General features: G+C 35.4%; 1 protein-coding gene across 1 annotated transcript; it reads right to left on the reverse strand.

The window, feature by feature from the left end:
• Window positions 1-625: 625 nt before the first annotated feature.
• Window positions 626-1,517, reverse strand: LOC149193820 (putative UPF0481 protein At3g02645). The gene is made up of 2 exons (XM_089407447.1): window positions 736-1,517; window positions 626-632 (listed from the first exon to the last, which is right to left on the reverse strand). Exons 1-2 carry the CDS (start codon window positions 1,515-1,517, stop codon window positions 626-628), a joined length of 789 nt encoding a protein of 262 aa, XP_089263573.1.
• Between the last annotated feature and the right edge of the window lie 20,346 nt (window positions 1,518-21,863).

Raw genomic sequence — 21,863 nt, forward strand, 5'->3', positions numbered from 1 at the left:
CTATGAAATCTAGTTGTTTGTATTGGATCTACGGTTGCAGGTGCAGGTTAAGAGCTGACCATGTTAAATGAGAAAGATGCAAGGCTAACAAGATCTATTTCTCCGAACCATTTAGTCCAAGGCAAAGAAAAACGTGAAGAAGAAGGCAAAATAACTAACTTATATAATAAATATGTTGCCAACGCACACGGTAAAAAAGTTATCGCATCATTTGTGTGAAGCAATACATTGTGGATTTGTCATTGTTTTCAAAAGGCTGACTTCGTTATTTCACTTCTCGTCTTCAAATTGACAGACACGTTAGGAAGAAAAATACAACAATAGATATATTCATTATTCACATCCTATGTTGACACACACAAGGTGCTCAAGGATTGTGGTTGGTGCCCAAACCAATCCACAGCCAACAGAGAACGAACAAGCAAAAATAATTGAAATGACAGTTCTACAGGATTCCTTATACTATTTAATACAAACAGCTGGCGAGATTTCGGCGCGTACCTTTGCTACTTTACCGAGTTTCTGCAATGATACACAGAGCAGTAAGCTTCCAAGCAAGTGACGACCAAAAGTATCGCCCCAGCTACCAGCGACAGGAACTTCCACGAGGCAAATATATAGTCATTCATAAACTTCACCATCACAACTTTCCAATTTTTACGATAACATCTCTTTAAATCACGTACAACTTTGTCTAAATATCCAACATTTATGACACTAGCGCAGTGACCCAACCTGTTCCATAGGTTCGCAACCTCTCTGTCACTCAGGAGACCGTTACAAATAATTCCGCTCTCTCTCAACAATTTCACATCTTTTATTCCGTCAATCATGCCGTTCATGAAATCTGTATATTCTCTGAAAACAAGCGCACCAGGCGCTGCAGAAGCTTCAAATGCAATCAGATTTCTCAGGATTACCTCTGTGTTGGTGTCGAACTTTAGCTTTGGGAGATAAAGAATGGAAGCTTTCTTATCAAATAGTATTGTGGTGAGATCGCCATCCGTTGGAGAGAATGTGACTCCGGCAAGGTACAATTCGGCCACAGATGGAATAGCCAATTCCTTACGCGAGGGCGGTATGATTTGAGAGGATGGTTCTTTCGCAGTTGTGCTTGCACACTTAAACACACTCAGATGAAGAAGTATGGGTAACTTCACCAGAAATTGCCGAACGGGTTTTATAGAGGAGAAAGCTTTCCATAGCAATTTGAAGACTTCTGTAACGGTTGACATGTCCGCTGGATCACTCTCATCGCCATCTTCATCGGTTGGAATTGGAGTAACTGTTGAAATGTCTGCCGGATAGGGAGCATCTGGCTTTCGATAGTTGGAAAGAGGGCTGGCGATAGCGGAGTACAGAACCTCCAGCAGGTGGCCTCTCTCGTTTATATGGAGATATGAATTCTCAGGTACCTTGAAGACGAAAGGTGATAATTCTTGGTAAACCAGCTTTAGCAGGATTGACAGCCTCTCCTCTGCCTTGGCTTTAGAACCCAACTGCAACTCCAAAAGCATTTTCATTAGAAAGAGTGGCAATTGATTTTCGAGCATCATCAAATCTCTTAAAATGTAGTTATCCGCCGCACCATGGCAAGTAGGATATAAGGCTCTTGATGTCATCATGGGCGAGATTCTTGACGTCATCATGGGAGCTTTGGTCAAGGTATCTGACATAAAACTGCAGACACTGGAGAAGGAAGACGGCGTCCAGAGCCATGATCCACCCCAAGGTTTCTTCATTATAATCGATGAAATTGTGATAGCAGCTCCGGATTTGCCGGTGGTATTTTTTAAACTCATCTACAACGACCAGCTGAAAGTTGCCTACTCCATTAATTGTTTTGTGAAATCTATAGGCAGCTGCCAATTTGTGGCGATCCATGTCATATTTCTCAGATTTCCCGTGATGATAGGGGCCAATGGAAACTGACTGCGGAATGTAAGCTTCAGGCTTCTCAAACAATAACTCTCTTGACACATTAAACACCGACACCGACGCACATAATTCCTTCTCCTCCTCCTGTTCTTCTAGTTCATTGAGGCGTTCCTTAATTTGAATAACCCAACTATCGCCATGTTTATTCACTTGACTAACCCAACTATCGCCAAGGATCTTCACTTCAACCGCGTCGGCGTTGGTCTTGCTTCCCATGTTTTGATATTGGAGAAAAGAACGCGCACAAATGTTCCGAAATATATCTATGAGTTCGGTGACTGTTCAGCATTATATGGAGTTCATTTGGCGAAGGCAGCATTACATGGAGTTCATTTGGCGAAGGCAGTGGGCCTGTTCTGTAAGGTACGTAATGACATATTATGGAATAATGGATGACATATCATGGAATAATGGAATTACTGAATAATGGAATTATGGAATCATGGATGACATATCATGGAATAATGGAATTACTGAATAATGGAATTATGGAATCATGGATGGCATATAATGGAATAATAGAATCATGGATGATATATCATGGAATTATGGAATAACAGAATAATGAAATTATGGAATCATGGAATAATAGAATTATGGATGACATTATCGAATCATGGATGGAATGTAATCATGGATGGAATAATGAAATTATGATATTGAATTTGAAAGACAAATGGCCAATCACCAGTGAATTTTTATTATATTATACCAGCAAAACAGAATATATTATAATTATTTTGATATCTACCAAAATAATATATATTGAAACCATTTCCGAGCCAAATTATTAAAAAAAAAAAATTTTAGTGCTACTAATAAATTTATGTTCATGATTTCAGGATAAGGGATCTATCAATACAGAAGAACTTACGCAGGATTGATTTAATTGTTGAAGCACGGTCAATTATGTGCTTCTGAGTCACTATACGAGTGCTCAATTCTGATGTTCACATGTGAACGCTGCATTATTCTCATGTCACTATACGAGTGCTCAATTCTGATGTTCACATGTGAACGCTGCATTATTCTCATGTCACTATACGAGTGCTCAATTCTGATGTTCACATGTGAACGCTGCATTATTCTCATGTCACTATACGAATGAAAGGGGCCCATGGAAACTGACTGCGGAATGTAAGCTTCCGGCTTCTCAAACAATAACTCTCTTGACACATTAAACACCGACACCGACACCAACGTACACAATTCCTTTCCTCCTCCTGTTCTTCTAGTTCATTGAGGCGTTCTTTAACTTGAGTAACCCAACTATCGCCATGGATCTTCACTTGAACGGCGTCGGCGTTGGTGTTGCTTCCCATCTTTTGATATTAGAGAAAAGAACGCACACAAATGTTCCGAAATATATCTATGAGTTCATTGAGTATTCAGCTGAATCATATCATGGATGACATATCATGGAATAAGGGAATTATGGAATTTGAATTTGAAGGACAAATTGACAGTCACGCATGAAATTTTATTATACCAGCCAAACAGAATATCTTGTAATCATTTTGATATTTGCCAAAACAGTATATATTGTAATCATTTTGATATCTGCCCAATTTTATTATACCAGCCAAACAGAATATATTATAATCATTTTGATATCGGCCAAAATAGTATATATTGTAATCATTTTAATATATATATTGGAATCAAATTATTAAAACAAAAAAATATTTTAGTGGTACTCATAAATTTATGTCCATGATTTCAGGATAAGGGATCTATCAGTACGGAAGAACTTACGCGGGATTAATTTAATTGTTGAAGCACGGTCAATTGCTTCTGAGTCACTATACGAGTGCTCAATTCTGATGTTCACATGTGAACGCTGCATTATTCTCATGTCACTATACCAATGCTCAATTCTCATGTCAGCATTGTTATTCTCATGTTCTCTGAAAGGTTACATGAGCACTTCAGCGCTCCAAATTGAACAAGTTTTTGCCAAAAATTGAACCACTCTCGTGACTCTCTGAGTCGAAAGCGGTATTGATGAGCGTGACTAGACAGAACAAGTTTTTGCCAAAAATTGAACCACTCTCGTGACTCTCTGAGTCGAAAGCGGTATTGATGAGCCTGACTAGACAGGCCATTTAATTACGGATCACACTTTATATTCAGACAAAAATTGAGACATTATTGAGACATTGAGATGCATGTTCGCTATCCATTCAAGTCTGTATGGAGGAGATAGATATTTATTCTCGTGTATCTCTGAGTCGAAAGCGGTATTGATGAGCGTGACTATCAGGCCATTTAATTACGGGTCACACTTTTTATTCAGAGAAAAATTGAGACATTGAGATGCATGTTCGCTATCCATTCAAGTCTGTATGTAGGAGATAGATATTTATTTTAAGCAAGAGAATTTATACAAAGAAGGTTGTGAAACGTATAATTATTATTGGTTAATATAAGAAAATGTAGAATTCCACTGCGTCATGTTATTAAGCCAAAAATATCTATTTAAAATATTTCACCTATGATAATACCATAGGTTAAGTTAATTATTACTTTAATACTTTTTATTATATCTATTAAATATCATAAGTTAGGAGAGAAATCATTATTACTAATATTAATATTATCATTATTTCTCTAAAGGTTTTTTATTTCAATTTAAGGTGGATGAAGATCACTTGATTTTTTTATTTTTTCTTGTATTTGAGGGTTTAAATTGAATTTCAAGGGAATATGGTTAGCGTTACAGAGTTTGTTAAATTGCATTGATTTTTTATAAATTTAAAAAATTAGATTCATGCTAAGTAGCTCCCAACCCACTAATTTCCTAGGGATTTGAGATTATTTTAATAAGCTCCTCCATATTAAATTCCTCATTATTATTTATAACAAGGATCCCTTGAAGAAGATTTCCAAATGTGTGGCTCTTGCTATAAAGGCTAGTAGCTAGGTCATCTCGTTCATAAGCTTATTGAAAGTTGCCCTCTTACCCCCAGAATCTATGGTCTGCCAAAGATTCATAAGGAAGGGGCTCATTTGAGACCCATTGTCAACACAATAGGAGGGCCAACTTATCTTCTTGCTAAATATTTAGACCGAAATGTTAAGCCCTTTATTGGCCATACAAAATCCTTCGTCAAGGACTCTGCATCATTTGTTAATGAGTTAAAGAGTTTCAAGCTTAACCTAGATGACAAGCTTGTGAGCTTCGATGTGGTCCCTCTCTACACTAATATCCCTATCAACGAGGCCATCAAAGTCATCAAGCGCATCACAGATCCTAATACGGCTTATTTAGTTGGTATTTTTCTTACTTCTACTTTCTTTTCATTCGATGGGGAATTCTATGAGCAAACTTGCGGTGTCGCCATGGGTTGCCCCCTCTCCCCTATGGTAGCTAATCTATTCATGGAGGATTTTGAATCAAAGGCCTTAGCATCTTCTTGTCTTTGCCTAAGATGTGGAAGAGGTTTATGGATGACACTTGTGTCATCTGGTCCCATGGTAAAGAAAACATGGAACTATTTTTCTTCCATCTTAACAATAAATCTAGTTCTATAAAGTTCACCATGGAATTTGAATGTAATGGTAGTCTTCCTTTCCTTAATGTCCTCCTCTCAAGGAATGATGATGGCTCTTTCTCTCATTAGGTATATTGTAAGAAAATTCATACGGAACAATATCTTCATGTTAATTCTCATCATTTTCGAGCTCAAAAGCTTAGTGTTCTCAACACCTTAGCAATTAGAGCTTTAAGTGTTTTTGATGAGAACGATCTCAAGGAAGAGAAAAGCACATCTCCTAAGTGTTTTCTTTAATAATGGCTATAGTAGACACCAATGTACTAAGGCTTTCCTTAGAGCCGAAAAAGGTCCTTGTGCTAAGAAAGATACCAAGGATCGATTTTTTGGTTTTCATCTTCCTTTTATCCAAGGGACCACTGACAAGATTACAACGATCCTAAGGGAGCATAAGGTGGCTTCAACCTTTCGGCCTTTAAATACTATCTGAAGCTCCCTTAGATATGTAAAAGACCCAATGGACCCAAAGAATATGAAGGGTGTTTACGTTATCCCATGCTCATGTGCGACTCCCTACATTGGTGAGACTTGGCACTCGATTAATCAAAGAATTCATGAGCATGCTGCTGACATCAAGCACGGTAGGACTCACACCTCTGCTTTGGCGGAGAATGCAGATAAATCTAAGCATCACATCTGCATTGAGGAGGCCCAAGCAGTTTATAGGGTTACTCATTTCCATCATCGTAAATTGAGGGAGGCCTTAGAAATTGAAAAAAGACCTAATAATTTAAAAAAGACCTAAATATTTTAGTGCTACTCATAAATTTATGTCCAAGATTTCAGGATAAGGGATCATAAATTTGTCCAAGATTTCAGGATAAGGGATCTATCAGTACGGAAGAACTTACGCGAGATGAATTTAATTGTTGAAGCACGGTCAATTATGTGCTTCTGAGTCACTATACGAGTGCTCAGAATCTTACGCGAGATTAATTTAATTGTTGAAGCACGGTCAATTATGTGCTTCTGAGTCACTATACGAGTGCTCAATTCTGATATTCACATGTGAACACTGCATTATACTCATGTCACTATACTAGTACTCAATTCTCATGTCAACATTGTTATTCCCATGTTCTCTGGAAGGTTACATGAGCACTTCAGCGCTCCAAATTGAGCATGTTTTTGCCAAAAATTGAACCACTCTCGTGTCTCTCTGAGTCGAAAGCGGTATTGATGAGCGTGACTAGACAGGCCATTTAATTACGGATCACACTTTATATTCAGACAAAATTTGCGACATTGAGATGCATGTTCCATGTCCATTCCAGACCTCTGTATAGAGGATAGATATTTATTTTAAGCAAGAGAATTTATACAAAAAAGGTTGTGAAACGTATAATTATTATTGGTTAATATAAGAAAATGTAGAATTCCACTGCGTCATGTTATTAAACCAAAAATATCTATTTAAAATATTTCACCTATGATAATACCATATGTTAAGTTAATTATTACTTTCATACTTTTTATTATATCTATTAAATGTCATATTATTCTTATTCGAAAAATCATTATTACTAATATTAATGTTATCATTATTTTTCTAAAGCTCTTTTATTTCAGTTTAAGGTGGATGAAGATCACTTGATTTTTTTTAATTTTTTTTTTAATTGAGGGTTTAGATTGATTTTTCAAGGGAATATGGTTAGCCTAAATGCTGTTGTTACAGAGTTTGTTAAATTGCCTTAATTTTTTATAAATTAAAAAAATTAGATGCTAAGTAGCTCCCAACTCACTAATTTCCTAAGGATTTGAGATGATTTTAATAAGCTCCTCCATATTAAATTCCTCATTATTATTTATAACAAGGATCCCTTCAAGAAGATTTCCAAATGTGTGGCTCTTGCTATAAAGGCTAGTAGCTCCGTCATCTTGTTCATAAGCTTATTGAAAGTTGCCCTCTTACCCCCAGAATCTATGGTCTGCCAAAGATTCATAAGGAAGGGGCTCCTTTGAGACCCATTTTCAACACTATAGGAGGGCCAACTTATCTTCTCGCTAAATATTTAGCCCAGAAGCTTAAGCCCCTTGTTGGCCATACAAAATCCTTCGTCAAAGACTCTGCATCATTTGTTAATGAGTTAAAAGAGTTTCAAGCTTGATCCAAATGACAAGCTTCCCCATGGATCTTCACTTGAACAGCGTCGGCGTTGGTGTTGCTTCCCATCTTTTGATATGGGAGAAAAGAACGCACACAAATGTTCCGAAATATATCTATGAGTTCATTGAGTATTCAGCTGAATCATATCATGGATGACATATCATGAAATAATGGAATCATGGAATTTGAATTTGAAGGACAAATTGACAGTCACGGGTGAAATTTTATTATACCAGCCAAACAAAATATCTTGTAATCATTTTGATATTTGCCAAAGTAGTATATATTGTAATCATTTTGATATCTGCCCAATTTTATTATACCAGCCAAACAGAATATATTCTAATCATTATACCAGCCAAACAGAATATATTATAATCATTTTGATATCGGCCAAAATAGTATATATGGTAATCATTTTAATATATATATTGGAATCAAATTATTAAAAAAAAAATATTTTAGTGCTACTCATAAATTTATGTCCAAGATTTCAGGATAAGGGATCTATCAGTACGGAAGAACTTACGCGGGATTAATTTAATTGTTGAAGCACGGTCAATTATGTGCTTCTGAGTCACTATACGAGTGCTCAGAATCTTACGCGGGATTAATTTAATTGTTGAAGCACGGTCAATTATGTGCTTCTGAGTCACTATACGAGTGCTCAATTCTGATGTTCACATGTGAAGGCTGCATTATTCTCATGTCACTATACGAGTGCTCAATTCTCATGTTAGCATTGTTATTCTCATGTTCTCGGAAAGGTTACATGAGCACTTCAACGCTCCAAATTGAACATGTTTTTGCCAGAAATTGAACCACTCTCGTGTCTCTCTGAGTCGAAAGCGGTTACCTGAGCACTTCAGCGCTCCATTAAAAATTGAACATGTTTTTGCCAAAAATTGAGCCACTCTAGTGACTGTGCAGCATTATATGGAGTTCATTTGGCGAAGGCAGTGGGCCTGTTCTGTAATGTACGTTATGGAATCATGGATCGATGACATATCATAGAATCATGGATGAAATAATCAAATTAGAATTTGAAGTACAAAGTGTCACTCACTGGTGAAATTCTATTATACTGGCTTATTGTAATCATTTTGATATCTGTTAAAATAATATATATCGGAACTATTTAGGAATCAAATTATTAAAACAAAAAAAATATTTTAGTGCTAGTCATAAATTTATATTAAAATAATTTTTAAAAATAAAAAAAAAATATATATTTATTAATTTTTCAAGATTTATATTTATATAAAAAATATTTATAGTTTTGATAATGTCATCTCTTACAGGACCTTTAGCAAGCAAATGAACACAGCAAGATTGCGGAATTTTGAACTGGAATTTTTATTATATGGATGCAGATATTACATAAGAAAAATCTCCTTACAGAGATTGACTGTCTACGCATTCACCGGACTTTCTACCGTTCTCAAGGAACAAGTATTACCGGAAGCTCCTGGCAATAGACAGGCTCTGCCTCAGAGATTACAGACAAACTCTCAGACTTTCCTAATGGTTCAGCCACTTTAGGTTCTCACCAGTGCCGAACACACTGATGCGCAGGCTTCCAAACCAGACTCTAAGACTTACAAAACTCTTCGTGATGCAAGCAGATCAGACACAAATGTCCGCAGATGCAGAGCAGGAAAAGTTTATGACTCTAAACTCTCTCGACCCGAATGAATCTTACTTCGCAGCTAACTCTTATTTATAAGCTGGAAGGGAACAAACATTCATGAGTGCGCTATGTACAGACTGATGACTCAAAGACACAAGTACTTAGACAGATCTGAGTAGATCGCCGAAAGCAAGATTCGGGCATAGGACACTATCGTCCTATGTTATCTCGTCCCTACTCTTTATCAGAGAGCCTGAGGCATGTGGGGACCGAATCTTAGTACCAAACAAACTATTTACACAGAGGAAATTCATCAGTGAACCCTCGAAAGACTTAACATGTCATAAAAGATGAGATTTGCAAAATCCATGGTTTGTACAAAGTGGAGATTCCAGAGCGAGGGAATCCACGAAAGCTCGTCCGGCACCATAGTCGGCCAGAAAGACGTCACTCAATCCATAGTATAGTATTCTATCTGCGGATGTGTATAATGCTGATATCTGAATCTTTCAATCAGAGAATTATTAAAGTATTGTACTCTTATTTCTTTCTCTGATTCCCACATCTGTGAAATATTTTGGTTGGGCGGTTCCAAAAAGTTGATAGGTTGGAAAGGATTTGATGTGATATCAACCTGATGGTGGAAATCTTCATAATTAGTACTATGAGATATCATCCTTGCCTTGTACTGGTTTGTAACAAACCATCTGATGTGACCACAGCGTCTGATTGCTTGTAGAAAAGATAGATCACTGATGTCGGCAACATTTTCAATATCTTTGTATACAATTCCATTCATATGGGCAAATGGTTCACTGAAACCAGGGATTTTAAGCATTTGGAGTGTATATGGTTTGATGATTAGAGCTGAAAGACCATATATCTTCCACCACTCAATGAACCATTCTGGTGTAGGATCTTCTTGTTCCAAAGCTTCTGCTGTCATGCCTTCAAATAAAAATGAGGACTGTATAGAATAAAATAAATTAGCTGAGCAATTTTGAAGATTCATAGCTGTATAGAAACATTCCTTTTGTCTGTCAGGGTCATAATTTTCTCTGTGGAGAGGATTATCAAATCTTCTCAGTGTGATGTGGCAGCTTGTCATCCGTTCATCATCCTCATCATCTCTCTCAAGAGTATAGTGTATGTTGTCAATGTATTCCAAATAGTCCAGAGCATCTACTGCTTCTTGGTTCATTTCTTCTTGCATTGTTTCTGTCCATAGGTAAGGAATATCTTCTCTATGTCTAATTTCTTTGATTGGGTACCAATCTACATCATGGATAAGTACTGGAGTTTCAAGCATATAACTTACCCAACCATTTGGTGTTTCTATTTCAACAGTGCTTTCCCTTCTCCTGATATAATTGCAATGCAAACTCAAAATTGAATGTTCTCACAGAAATTCTCTACTCAGCATATCTGCGAAATTGTTCTTATCACCTTTAACAAATTCAACATCAAAATTGTACTGGCTTAACTGCATGATCCACCTGACCATAGCAGCATCCTCAAAATCACATTTATGAATTGCAAATTTCAAAGCCTGGCAGTCTGTTTTAACAGTGAATTTGGTGTAGATAACAAAATCTCTGAATTTTTCTATTCCTAGGCAAACTGCTCTGAGTTCTTTCTTCAAACTTGACCAATTCAATTGATTTTTTGCCCATAATCTAGATGCATATTGGCAGATTTCAATCTCTCTTTTGCTGCTGGGATTTTTCTGACATAAAACTGCTCCCCATCCTTCATAACTGGCATCTGTCATAATTATTTTCTCCCATTCTTCTCTGATAGGGGAGAGTGGTTGAATATTTCTGACCTTTTCTTTTATTGCCCTGACTGCTTGTGTGCAATCATTATTCCATGGAATTGGATTCTTTTGAAGCCTTTTGTTCAACAGTTTCCTTTCTTGTGCACAATGCTTCAGAAACTTTGAAATGTAATTCAGGCTTCCCAAAAACCTTTGCAGTTGAGTTTTGTCCTTGATTTCATCAGGGAAATGATCAACAAAATTTAAACTTCTTTGGATTACAGTATAGGATCCGTATTGTATATTATAACCCAAAAAGTCTATCATTGGCCGGAATAATTTCATCTTAGATTCTGATAATACTATGTCCATTTCTTTAACCCTGCGGAGAAAGATTTTCAAATGTTTGATATGGTCAGCAATATTATCAGAATGAATTAGTAAATCATCAATATATTTCTTCAAGAAACTTTCCATTCCTTCGAAAGTTTCATCCATTATTCTCTGGAAAGCAGAAGGAGCATTAATCAGGCCAAATGGCATGATATTCCATTCATAATGCCCTTCTGGTACAGAGAATGCTGTCTTCCATTTATCATCTTCTTTAATTCCTACTTGCCAGAAACCAGATTTGAGATCAAACTTGGAAAATATCTTGGACTTTGATATCTGAGCAAGTATGGAAGATGGCTTTGGCAAAGGATATGCATCGTAATCCAGAATTTTATTCAGAGGTTTATAATTCACAACTAACCTTGGTTTACCTCTGGCAACTTCAGCATGCTTATTTACATAGAATGCAAAACATGCTATGGGGCTTTTGCTTTTCCTGATAAGCCCTTTCTTCAAAAGATATTTAATTTCTTCTCTGCAGAGTTTCATTTGTTCTTCATTCATTGCTACTGCTTTAGATCTTCTTAATTTTCCACTGAAGTCTTTCTTGAGAGGAAGTTCTACCTCTTGTTTCTTAATATGCCAAAAGGCATTTGGATCATCTGAACAACATTCTTTAAACTGGGAAGTGAGATTTGCTATCTCAGAAGCATACTTTCCATTATCTAGATGTTCTTCTGTTTTCAATACTTCCCTTTTCACTTCCATTTTTGCCAAAAGATTCTCCATTCTTTCAACTCTCTTAATCCTCATTGGAGAATTAGAATTGATGAATGGGAAAAAGACTTCCTTATTATCAAAATTAATAAAATATCCATACCTCTGGGTTCTTGCATCAAATTTTGCTCCATGTATGCTGAAATTCTGAAAAAATGGTGTCCCAAGGTACATTGCACAATCCAGTCCTGGAACAACAGGACAAACCAGATGAACTCCTATTTTGTCTGTGAGCAGAACATCAATTTCTGCTTCATGTTTTGTGGGAATGTCTCCACTTGCTGTGATCACCCTTGGACATGTTGTTGGCCTTCTGTGATGCATGCCAACTACTGTATCACTTACGATGTTTAATCTGGAACCAGTGTCCATAAGTACCTTCCAAAATTCATACTGGTGTCCAATCTTTACTTTCATTTTTACACAATACATGACATCTCTATTCATGCTATTGCATCCAAAATCTGTCCTTGCTATTTCTTCTTCTTCTTCTTCTTCTTTGTTATGCTGCTGTTGAACTGGCCCCATATGATAGGTCCAATTTTCTGTCTTTCCTGAAATAGGACCTTGTGATGAAGAAGCAGGAGGAGCTTGTGCATTAAGCATCTTTAGGCTTAACTCATTGTGGCTTTCAACACACAATCTCCTATTCTCTTTGATTGTTTTTCTCAGTTCTTTTATTGCCTGATGCACTGCAGGTAAAGTCTGTGGCAAATCTTCTCCAAAATCTTCATTCTTAAATTGTCTGGTTAAGGCTTCAACAGAGAAAAGAGTAGCAGGGGGCACATACCCTTTATTTGGAGAATTCTTTGAAGTAGAGGGTGCTTTCTTCAAATGTTCTGTCAGCAAAGATTTGTACATTTCTTTCATTTGCGGATCTGTAGCAGCCATCATTTGTGCAAAAATGTTCTTACTGATTTCATCATAATCAGTCTTCATCATCCTGACTGCATTGCATGTACAAATATCAGGATCATCACAATCACAGTATTTACATTCTGTACAATGGGGATCATTACAGAATTCTTCATCAGATGATTCATCTGAATCAACAAAATTAAGTTCATTTTCAGATTCTGAATCAGAAGATAACAATTCATCACAGCTACTAGGAAGATCGAATGAATTTATCTTTCCTTTCTTATTTCTATACTGGACTTTCTTTTTAGAAGAGTCTTTCTTTTTATTTGGACAATTTGGAGCTGTGTGACCTTTTTTGTTGCAGTTGTAACAAATTATTTCTCTATCCTTAGAAAACATCTTTGTATGCTTGTAAGGTTTTGCTTTGTAATGTTTTCCTTTTGGCTTATCTTGGGAGATCTGGGTATTCTTCTTGAATTGTCTTTTTCTCCTCTTATGCCCCTCAGAATTTCCAGCTTTACCAAGATGCCATTGTTTGCAAAGCTGTTGATATCCATGTGGCTTTTTAGGATTTGTGGCAGCTCTTGCAATCTTCATTTGTGAACATAATTCAACAATGATTGCTTTTACTGCTTTTCTGATTATGCCAAATTTATAGTCTCCAATCTTGCCTGGTAATTTATTTACAATTGCTGAAGAGACCCATTGGGGAAGAGATGCAACAAAAATTTCCTTCCATTTTGGCTCAAGAATGAGATCTGGAGTCAAAGTATGCAATCTATGAAGGAATTCATTAAAATATTCATCAAAATGTTGCATATTATGCAATCTCATGGCCAGCAGAGTGATAGTTGTAATATCATTGGTTATCTGGGGGAATCCAATGAAATTAACTGTGATAGCATAAAGAAGTTTTCCTATCATATTATTGACAGGCAAACTAGTGACAGGATCTATGTGAGTAGATCCATCTTCATTTTCAACAACTGATCGTTCCCATCCTGCAAGGAGATTAGGATCTTTAACTGTCTCAGCTTTTAGCCAAGAATCCAATGTTCCTTCAAATCCTCCTATTATTCTCCTTGTAGCATTGATAGGTCCTATGTCATCTGCAAGATAAGTCCTATAACATACAAGCATGGAATGTAAAACAGACATGATCTCAGCCTCTGTGCAATTATCAATATTCCATGAGTAAGTAGCATTTGCAGACCAATCCTTATGGTATTCAGACTTCATAAGATCTCTTCTGTCAGGAGCAGGATTCTAGGTAGTTTTCCATCTTGACCTGGATGATGTAGCATTGACTTGATTTTCATTATCAAGTTGATCTTGTTCTTGATCTGTCAAAGATAAGTTATTAATACAGGTTTCAAGCTCTTCCATTTGTGGTTCTGCCTCTATTTTGTGAAGAGTCATATCACCAAAGGATGTTTCTGTTTTGTGAAAACTTGTATCAAAACTTTCTTCTTCTTATCTAGTATAGGAATCTTCATTCACCAGATTAGAATATTCTGGTTTGCTGGATTCACTAGTCTCTTTAGAGTGTTTTATGACAGGATGTGGGCTAAAGAAACTGGGGTTTGCAAACAGAGAATATGGATGAGAAGAGGTGGGTGGTGGAAAGGTTATAGAGTTTGGTGTTCTAATAAGGCTTTCCACAGAAGGAGTAATAGAATATGGGACAGAAGTCTTAGGTTCTGAAAATATAGTTGCTGATTTATAGGTTTCAACCTTAGGCTTCTTTTTCAAAGATTCTATCCCTTGAGTTACTTCCCAAACTTGTTTCTTTACAATATCAAGGGAATTACTGATCTTTACTATTTCCTTTCCATGAGCATTGGTAGCATCATGGGTCTTCTTATCAATCTGCCATGTTTGTAAAGATAATCTGTCAAGACTCTTAGCAAGAGCCTTATCATTTTCTGCCAAAGTATTAACACTGTTATTCAAACAGACTGTATTATAGTCTTGTTTTCTCAAGATACTTTCAAGCATAATCTTCATTTCAGAATTGGCAGTTTCAATATTTTCAAACTTAGAACTGACAAATTTCTCTAGACTGGATAGAGCTAAATTTGTCCAATTTGTAGCAGCAACAGCATCTCTTGCTACTAGATTAGGATCATCTACATGAGATGGGAGTAATTTATACAATTTCCCATCTTGACTTCTAATCACAAAATTTTTCCAAGGAGGGAACTCTGTGTCTGTTTCTAAAAGATTTCCATCAAGGAGTTCCCACTTGTGTTTATTTGGGGTCCCAGTCCGCATCATGCTTACTTGGAACTGAGAACATATTTTCCTTAGTAATTTTTCTCCTTCTATTTGAACAGCAATCAGAGATCTGGGAATGTTTGACTTGCTTAACATACTCTAAATCTTTGGCTGAAAAACATGTGCTTTCAAAGGAGGAGGAATTACTACTGGATTTTCTTTCAGTTTTTCTTCTACAAATTTTTCTGGATCCTTGATTTTTTTCTGTTTAGCCTGGTTCCTGAATTGCTTCATCAAGGATTGTTCTATGATATTTGCAGAAGGGTAATACCATTCATAGAATGATATCCATTGATTTTCTACCTTCATCCATTTTTTCCATTTTTCAACATTCTGTCTGTTGAAGGCAGGACGATCATTTTTTGGAAGAAGCATTACTTCTTCAAAATACAAATGTTCTTTTTCATGTGCAAACATATCCCAATTGAACATTTTCTTTTTCCATTGATCATCAGGATCATATGGACTGATTCCTTTAAAGATTTTTAAAAAGGCAATTATCTCTGAATCAGAAGGAATCTCTACATGTATTGGAATCTTATCAATGGGATTTCTTCTATATTCAGGAATAGGTGAAGAATCAATATAACCTAAACCGTAAGTAGAAGAACTGGATACAGTATGTACAAGTAGTTCTTCTTGTGGATTAAAAAATACAACCTTTTTGTAATTTTCTTCAGATGAGTCGGATGAAGGAGTAAATCTGATCATATTTATTCTATGCCGATCTGATGACTCACCATGTGGAGTTGGTGGTTCTGAAGAAAATTGACAGAAGGTTTTGGAGCAGTGTGGATGGTCACAGACTGAGCTAAAAGGCTGAGATGAGCTTGGCTGTGAAAACATTCTTCTGATAGAATCATACACTGCTTGGTCTATTACAAACTGTGGGGGTGCAGGAGATTGACCAGGATGTAACTGACTGATTGTAGTAGGAATGGCAGAGATAGAAGTAGAGGGTCCTTCATTGTGAACTCTAGGGAATCTTGTGGTAACTTTCCCATCTATCTCTGTTATTATTGACTGTGCAGCAGCAACAGGTTTCTTCGTAGGCTTTCCCCAATTGGTTACCCAATCATCAGGTGGACATAAATCATTTCTGGAGACATAGACTGGTGCTACTGGATTGCAAGATGAATCATACTGGATAAGAGTAACTCGGCCTTCATCTTTATCAGGAGTATGCAGAACAGCAGGGATTGTTGTGTTATAAAACCTAACACAAGTAATATAAAATATGGCCAAATTTTTTGATTTTGCTTTGAAATTTTGATACCCAGCAGTCTGGATACCTAAGGTTAGGCATTGCAAGACATTTGGGTCATCAAGTGCAACAGAGAAATCTGGAAAAACATCATACTGTACTGGGCCTTCATCAAGGCTTGTTTCAATGCCACCTATCATAGCCTGGGTGAATGTGGTCCATCGATTGTCGAATAGGGCTGAGAACACATAAGCTTTTTGTCCTTTTCTATGTAATGCATTCAGTCCTATCCTCACCATCCCCAGATGGACATACTGGTAACCAGCTTTGAGGGCTGATTTGATGTGTTTAGCTTCCAGGAGAGATATAGTTAACATAGCATTCAAAGTTAAATCTGCTTTGATGGATTTTTCTTTGATTTTGATCTGACTCGGAGTATATCTTAAAATTATAAAGTCTGTTTCTTACTGGCCATCACAAGGCTATTCCAAGTGGTGTTGTTTTCTTTAAATAAAGGTGATGTTGTGGTTTTTTTTGAATAAAGGTGATGAGTCAGCCTTCTAAAGAGTCAGCTTTTTGATGTTATTCTAGGTGGACTGCTTTTCCTTGAATAAAAGTGATGAGTCAGCCTTTTCATTGAATAAAAATTGTCTTTTACTACTAATTTGACAACTGACTTATAACAAATTTTTCCCCTATGCAAAAAAATAATTAAAAAAAATGTTTGAAAATAAAAAATTATTCATTTATTATTATTTTTAAATAAAAAATTATTTATTTATTTATTTTTGAAATGATTTTTAATTGGTAGTGAATATGGAATAGCTAGTTTAAAATCCATTTATCAACCAAATAATATTTTAAAAATAAAATAGAATTATATCAAAATCATTATTGCACACGTACAAAATAAATGTCCACAAATAATATTATTGAACTTATGCAGGATTAATTTAATTGTTGAACCTATACAGATGATGAGTTCTCAATTCTGATGTTCACATGTGAACGCTGCATTATTCTCATGTCACCATTGTGTCTATTGAGTCGAAAGCCGTATTCAGCGCTTCAAATGCTTTTGCCGAAAATTGAACCACTCTCGTGTCTCTCTGTGTCTCTGAGTCGAAAGCCGTATTCATGAGCGTACGAGACATGCCATTGAATTCAGACAAAAATTGAGACGTTGAGATGCATGTTCGCTCTCCATTCAACTCCTCTGTAAGGAGGAGATAGATGCATGTTCGCTATGCATTCAAGTCACAGGCAATCATACTAAAATATATTCTGATTATTCTGTCACTATACAGGTGACGAGTGCTCAATTCTGATGTTCACATGTGAACGCTGCATTATTCTCATGCCACCATTGTGTCTATTGAGTCGAAAGCCGTATTCAGCGCTTCAAATGCTTTTGCCGAAAATTGAACCACTCACGCGTCACTCTGTGTCTCTGAGTCGAAAGCCGTATTCATTAGCGTAAGAGACCGGCCATTGAATTACGAGTCACACTTTATATTCAGACAAAAATTGAGACGTTGAGATGCATGTTCGCTATCCATTCAAGTCCTCTGTAGGGAGGAGATAGATGCATGTTCGCTATGCATTGAAGTCACAGGCAATCATACTAAAATATATTATGATTATTCTGTCACTATACAGGTGACGAGTGCTCAATTATGATTTTCACATGTGAACGATGCATTATCGTTTCATATAACTTAATTTATCATTGACTTTTATGTACATGAGTCACATTTTTTTTTTTTTTTTTTGTAACTAATCACTCACGGGAATTTGAACCCTTGACCTATATCAAGGAATGTTTTAACAGTGCACCAATTCACAATCAATCCAAAGCCATATGACCATCACAAAACTATTTTTAACAATTATATATATATAAAAATATATATAACAAAAAAAATTAATTTAATTTTAAATCTAATACATACAGTATTCATGAGCGTGACGAGACAGACCATTGAATTACGAGTCACACTTTATATTCAAACAAAAATTGAGACGTTGAGATGCATGTTCGTTATCCATTCAAGTCCTCTGTAAGTCCTCTGTAGGGAGGAGATAGATGCATGTTCGCTATCCATTCAAGTAACAGGCAATCATACTAAAATATATTCTGATTATTCTGTCACTATACAGGTGACGAGTGCTCAATTATGATGTTCACATGTGAACGCTGCATTATATTCTCATGTAACTTAATTTATCATTCACTTTTATGTACATGAGTCACAAAACTATTTTTTTGGTAGGTAATCACCCACTGGGAATTTGAACCCTTGACCTATATCAAGGAGTGCCTTAACAATGCACCAATTCACAATCAATCCAAAGCCCCATGGCCATCAGAAAACTATTTTTAACAAAACTATTTTTTTGGTAGGTAATCACCCATTGGGAATTTGAACCCTTGACCTATATCAAGGAGTGCCTTAATAGTGCACCAATTCACAATCAATCCAAAGCCCCATGGCCATCAGAAAACTATTTTTAACAATTATATATATATATATATATATAACAAAAAAAATTAATTTAATTTAAAATCTAATACATACAATTTCATGGACAAATGGAAAAGTCAAGACACCTTTCTTGTAGTTTACATGAGACACAATTTAATTAAAGGTTTTTGTCTATGGTACAGTTTGTGTTTATTATATGTTTTGAGAGTTATTCTAATAATTATAAATACATATATGCATCAATTCATAATAAACATCAAATCACTTACTATATGATTAATTTCACATTGTTCAAATTGAAAAAAAATAAACATTGACTAAATTATAATTTTATTTTAAATTATTATTATTATTATTATTATTATTATTAAATAATAAATATATAAATTGAACATATAGACATTTAAAAAATATGAAACATAGTTTTTAATCATGGAGAATTATCTCTATTTTATTATGGAAATTTTAACTATATAAATAGGCTTTGTTATAATACAATGTTATAATACGATGAGTCGACACAGCACACTTAAAAAAAATAACTAACTTCATATCATACTTATTCATCTCAAATTACTAACTTCATATGATACCTATTCATCTCAAATTTTTTAATACTAAATTTTTTTATTAATTAATTTAATTAAAAAAACTATAACTATTTTATAAATAACTCTAAAAATATAATTTATGGATACTACTATTCATGTTCTAAAATATCTATAAAAATTAAATCTCTACTCACCATTTAATGTGTTTTCATAATTAAATTAAAATTATAACCATTCAATATGTATTCATAATTATAATTGCGAAAAGCTAACACTACAATAGAAATGCACATGTATACAACTATAAAGTGTCGAATAATATTTAATGGACATAATGTGTCCAAGAAAAATAACTTGTCTTCCAATCCCTGATTATCCAATGTATAGTGGCTTCTACTCCTATTCCAATAAAATCTTACAATTATCTATGCTTTAAATGTTTATATAAAGGGATAAGGTGTAATGTACCTCCATGGCTTACTCGAAAATTTCGTTGTTAGGATCCACTAACTTCAAAAATCAGTCTCTATTATTGTTAGAATTTGACCATATTTACTAGTACATTAATTTTAGTTATTATATGAACACTAGCATTCAAGCAATTATACCAATTTTAAATAAAGTTGAACAACCCTACACGTGGGTCATTGATGTGGTCTTTTGATTTCCTCAATAAATCTTATATATTGGATCAATATTAAGCATACTAGACTTCCATTGATAACTTGGTTAAGTTACAGGTACGATTCCACATACCTTATTATCATGTGAATGGTTATTATTCCGGTAACTATCTCTACTACTCTTAAGAATGGAATTACATTGAGAGTACTGAACCATGCTAATACTCTTAGGCATACTCTACAAGAAAATCTCTTCAACACAATCAACGAAATAACCCTTATGCATAACAAGATTAGTCATTCTAACTTGTCAGTACTTTGATAACTTCATAGAATAATGAACATAGAGATACCGCAATTGTTATTGTCTAATTCCTACATGCACCGGAGTTTTCACTCGATGTTAGATATAACAACTATCTTAATACTATTATATAATCATTTCAGAGCAATGACTTCCTTGATGGAAATTATTAATATCAACACACTATAATTATCATTGTCCAACTCCTTAAGCATGGTCAAAGGTATACTGACATGCACATCAAGCCCATAATAGATGTAATCATTTCATAAGAAAACATTAACACAGATAATCTATTTATGAATGATTGTCACATGCCAATTTCTACCATGAATGGGTCCTCAAACTGTTACCCAGAACATGCTTCTACAATTAACTTCATTTTGGAATTCAACCTCCATAGGGAATCTGTCATTCCATAATAAAGATTATTTCAACCATCATTATATTGAGCTAATTGATTTTAATCTCATATCAAGTGAGGACAGAACATGAAACACATACCATGCAAGTAAATCTCATCTCGATACACGACAACACCATTAATATCCATGCACATGTAATTCATTCAAATATTCTCAAAACTAAGAAAACTACTCATAAGAAAATTTGAACAGTTACGGAGAGGGAGAGTAACAATCCACATACAACCATTCCATGCAATTGACACTAACTACATCTCACTTGGAGGGAGGAGCACCACCACCTAGCCATGAATCACCTCTGATTCCCCCCGAGCCGAAGATCTTACCAAGGATCAATTGTCCTCAATTGATCGATGCACCGGGTATTTAATACCCTCTTTCATGATTTAGTTACCATAAGCGACATCCCGCTTTATGGATTTTTCCATTTTCCTAGGTCTTATCTGGAAAAGCTCGTCTTTATCTCCCACGACACTTTTCTACATAAAAACTTGCCTTTGTCTCCCGCAAAGCTTTTATGTCTGATGGATTTTTATCTCCCATCCATCCGATGGATATCCAATACATCCAAGCTTATCTAGAATCACATCTGGAAGCTTATCATGAAACATTCATCTTTATCCCATTCCTCATGGGATTTATCAAGCATCTCCTCTCTCTTGGTGCTCCACCCTCCAAGTGATTTATTTTATTAATTCATTTAATAACACATTTTCTTTTCATATTACATATCACCGAGCTTCCCTCAGCTTAGGTTTAGAATAGTTTAACCCACAAAGGAGGGTATCAAACCTAGCTTTCCTCAGCTTAGGTTTACAAAGATTTAACATACAAGGGAGGATATCATACCTACATTTAAATTAGCTTAGGTAATAATGCAGTACACAAGGGAGGGGTGTTACATACTCCCCCCCTTAAATTTTACACCGTCCTCGGTGTATCACTGCATCATGTTCTCATTCATAGGTAGTTGGTTTCTAATCAATAGCTCTCATGGCTCTGCCATCTAATGAAATTTTTCTGATGTACATCTACAA

Source organism: Pinus tabuliformis, chromosome 2_2 (assembly GCF_031772625.1).
Source record: "Pinus tabuliformis cultivar Carrire ecotype Pingquan chromosome 2_2, CPIR1, whole genome shotgun sequence".
In the NCBI taxonomy this organism is placed as follows: domain Eukaryota; kingdom Viridiplantae; phylum Streptophyta; class Pinopsida; order Pinales; family Pinaceae; genus Pinus; species Pinus tabuliformis.

Bases quoted from the DNA above. Each gene is read 5' to 3' on its own strand.
- LOC149193820 (XM_089407447.1), bottom strand. From the start codon at position 1,517: ATGCTTTTGGAGTTGCAGTTGGGTTCTAAAGCCAAGGCAGAGGAGAGG.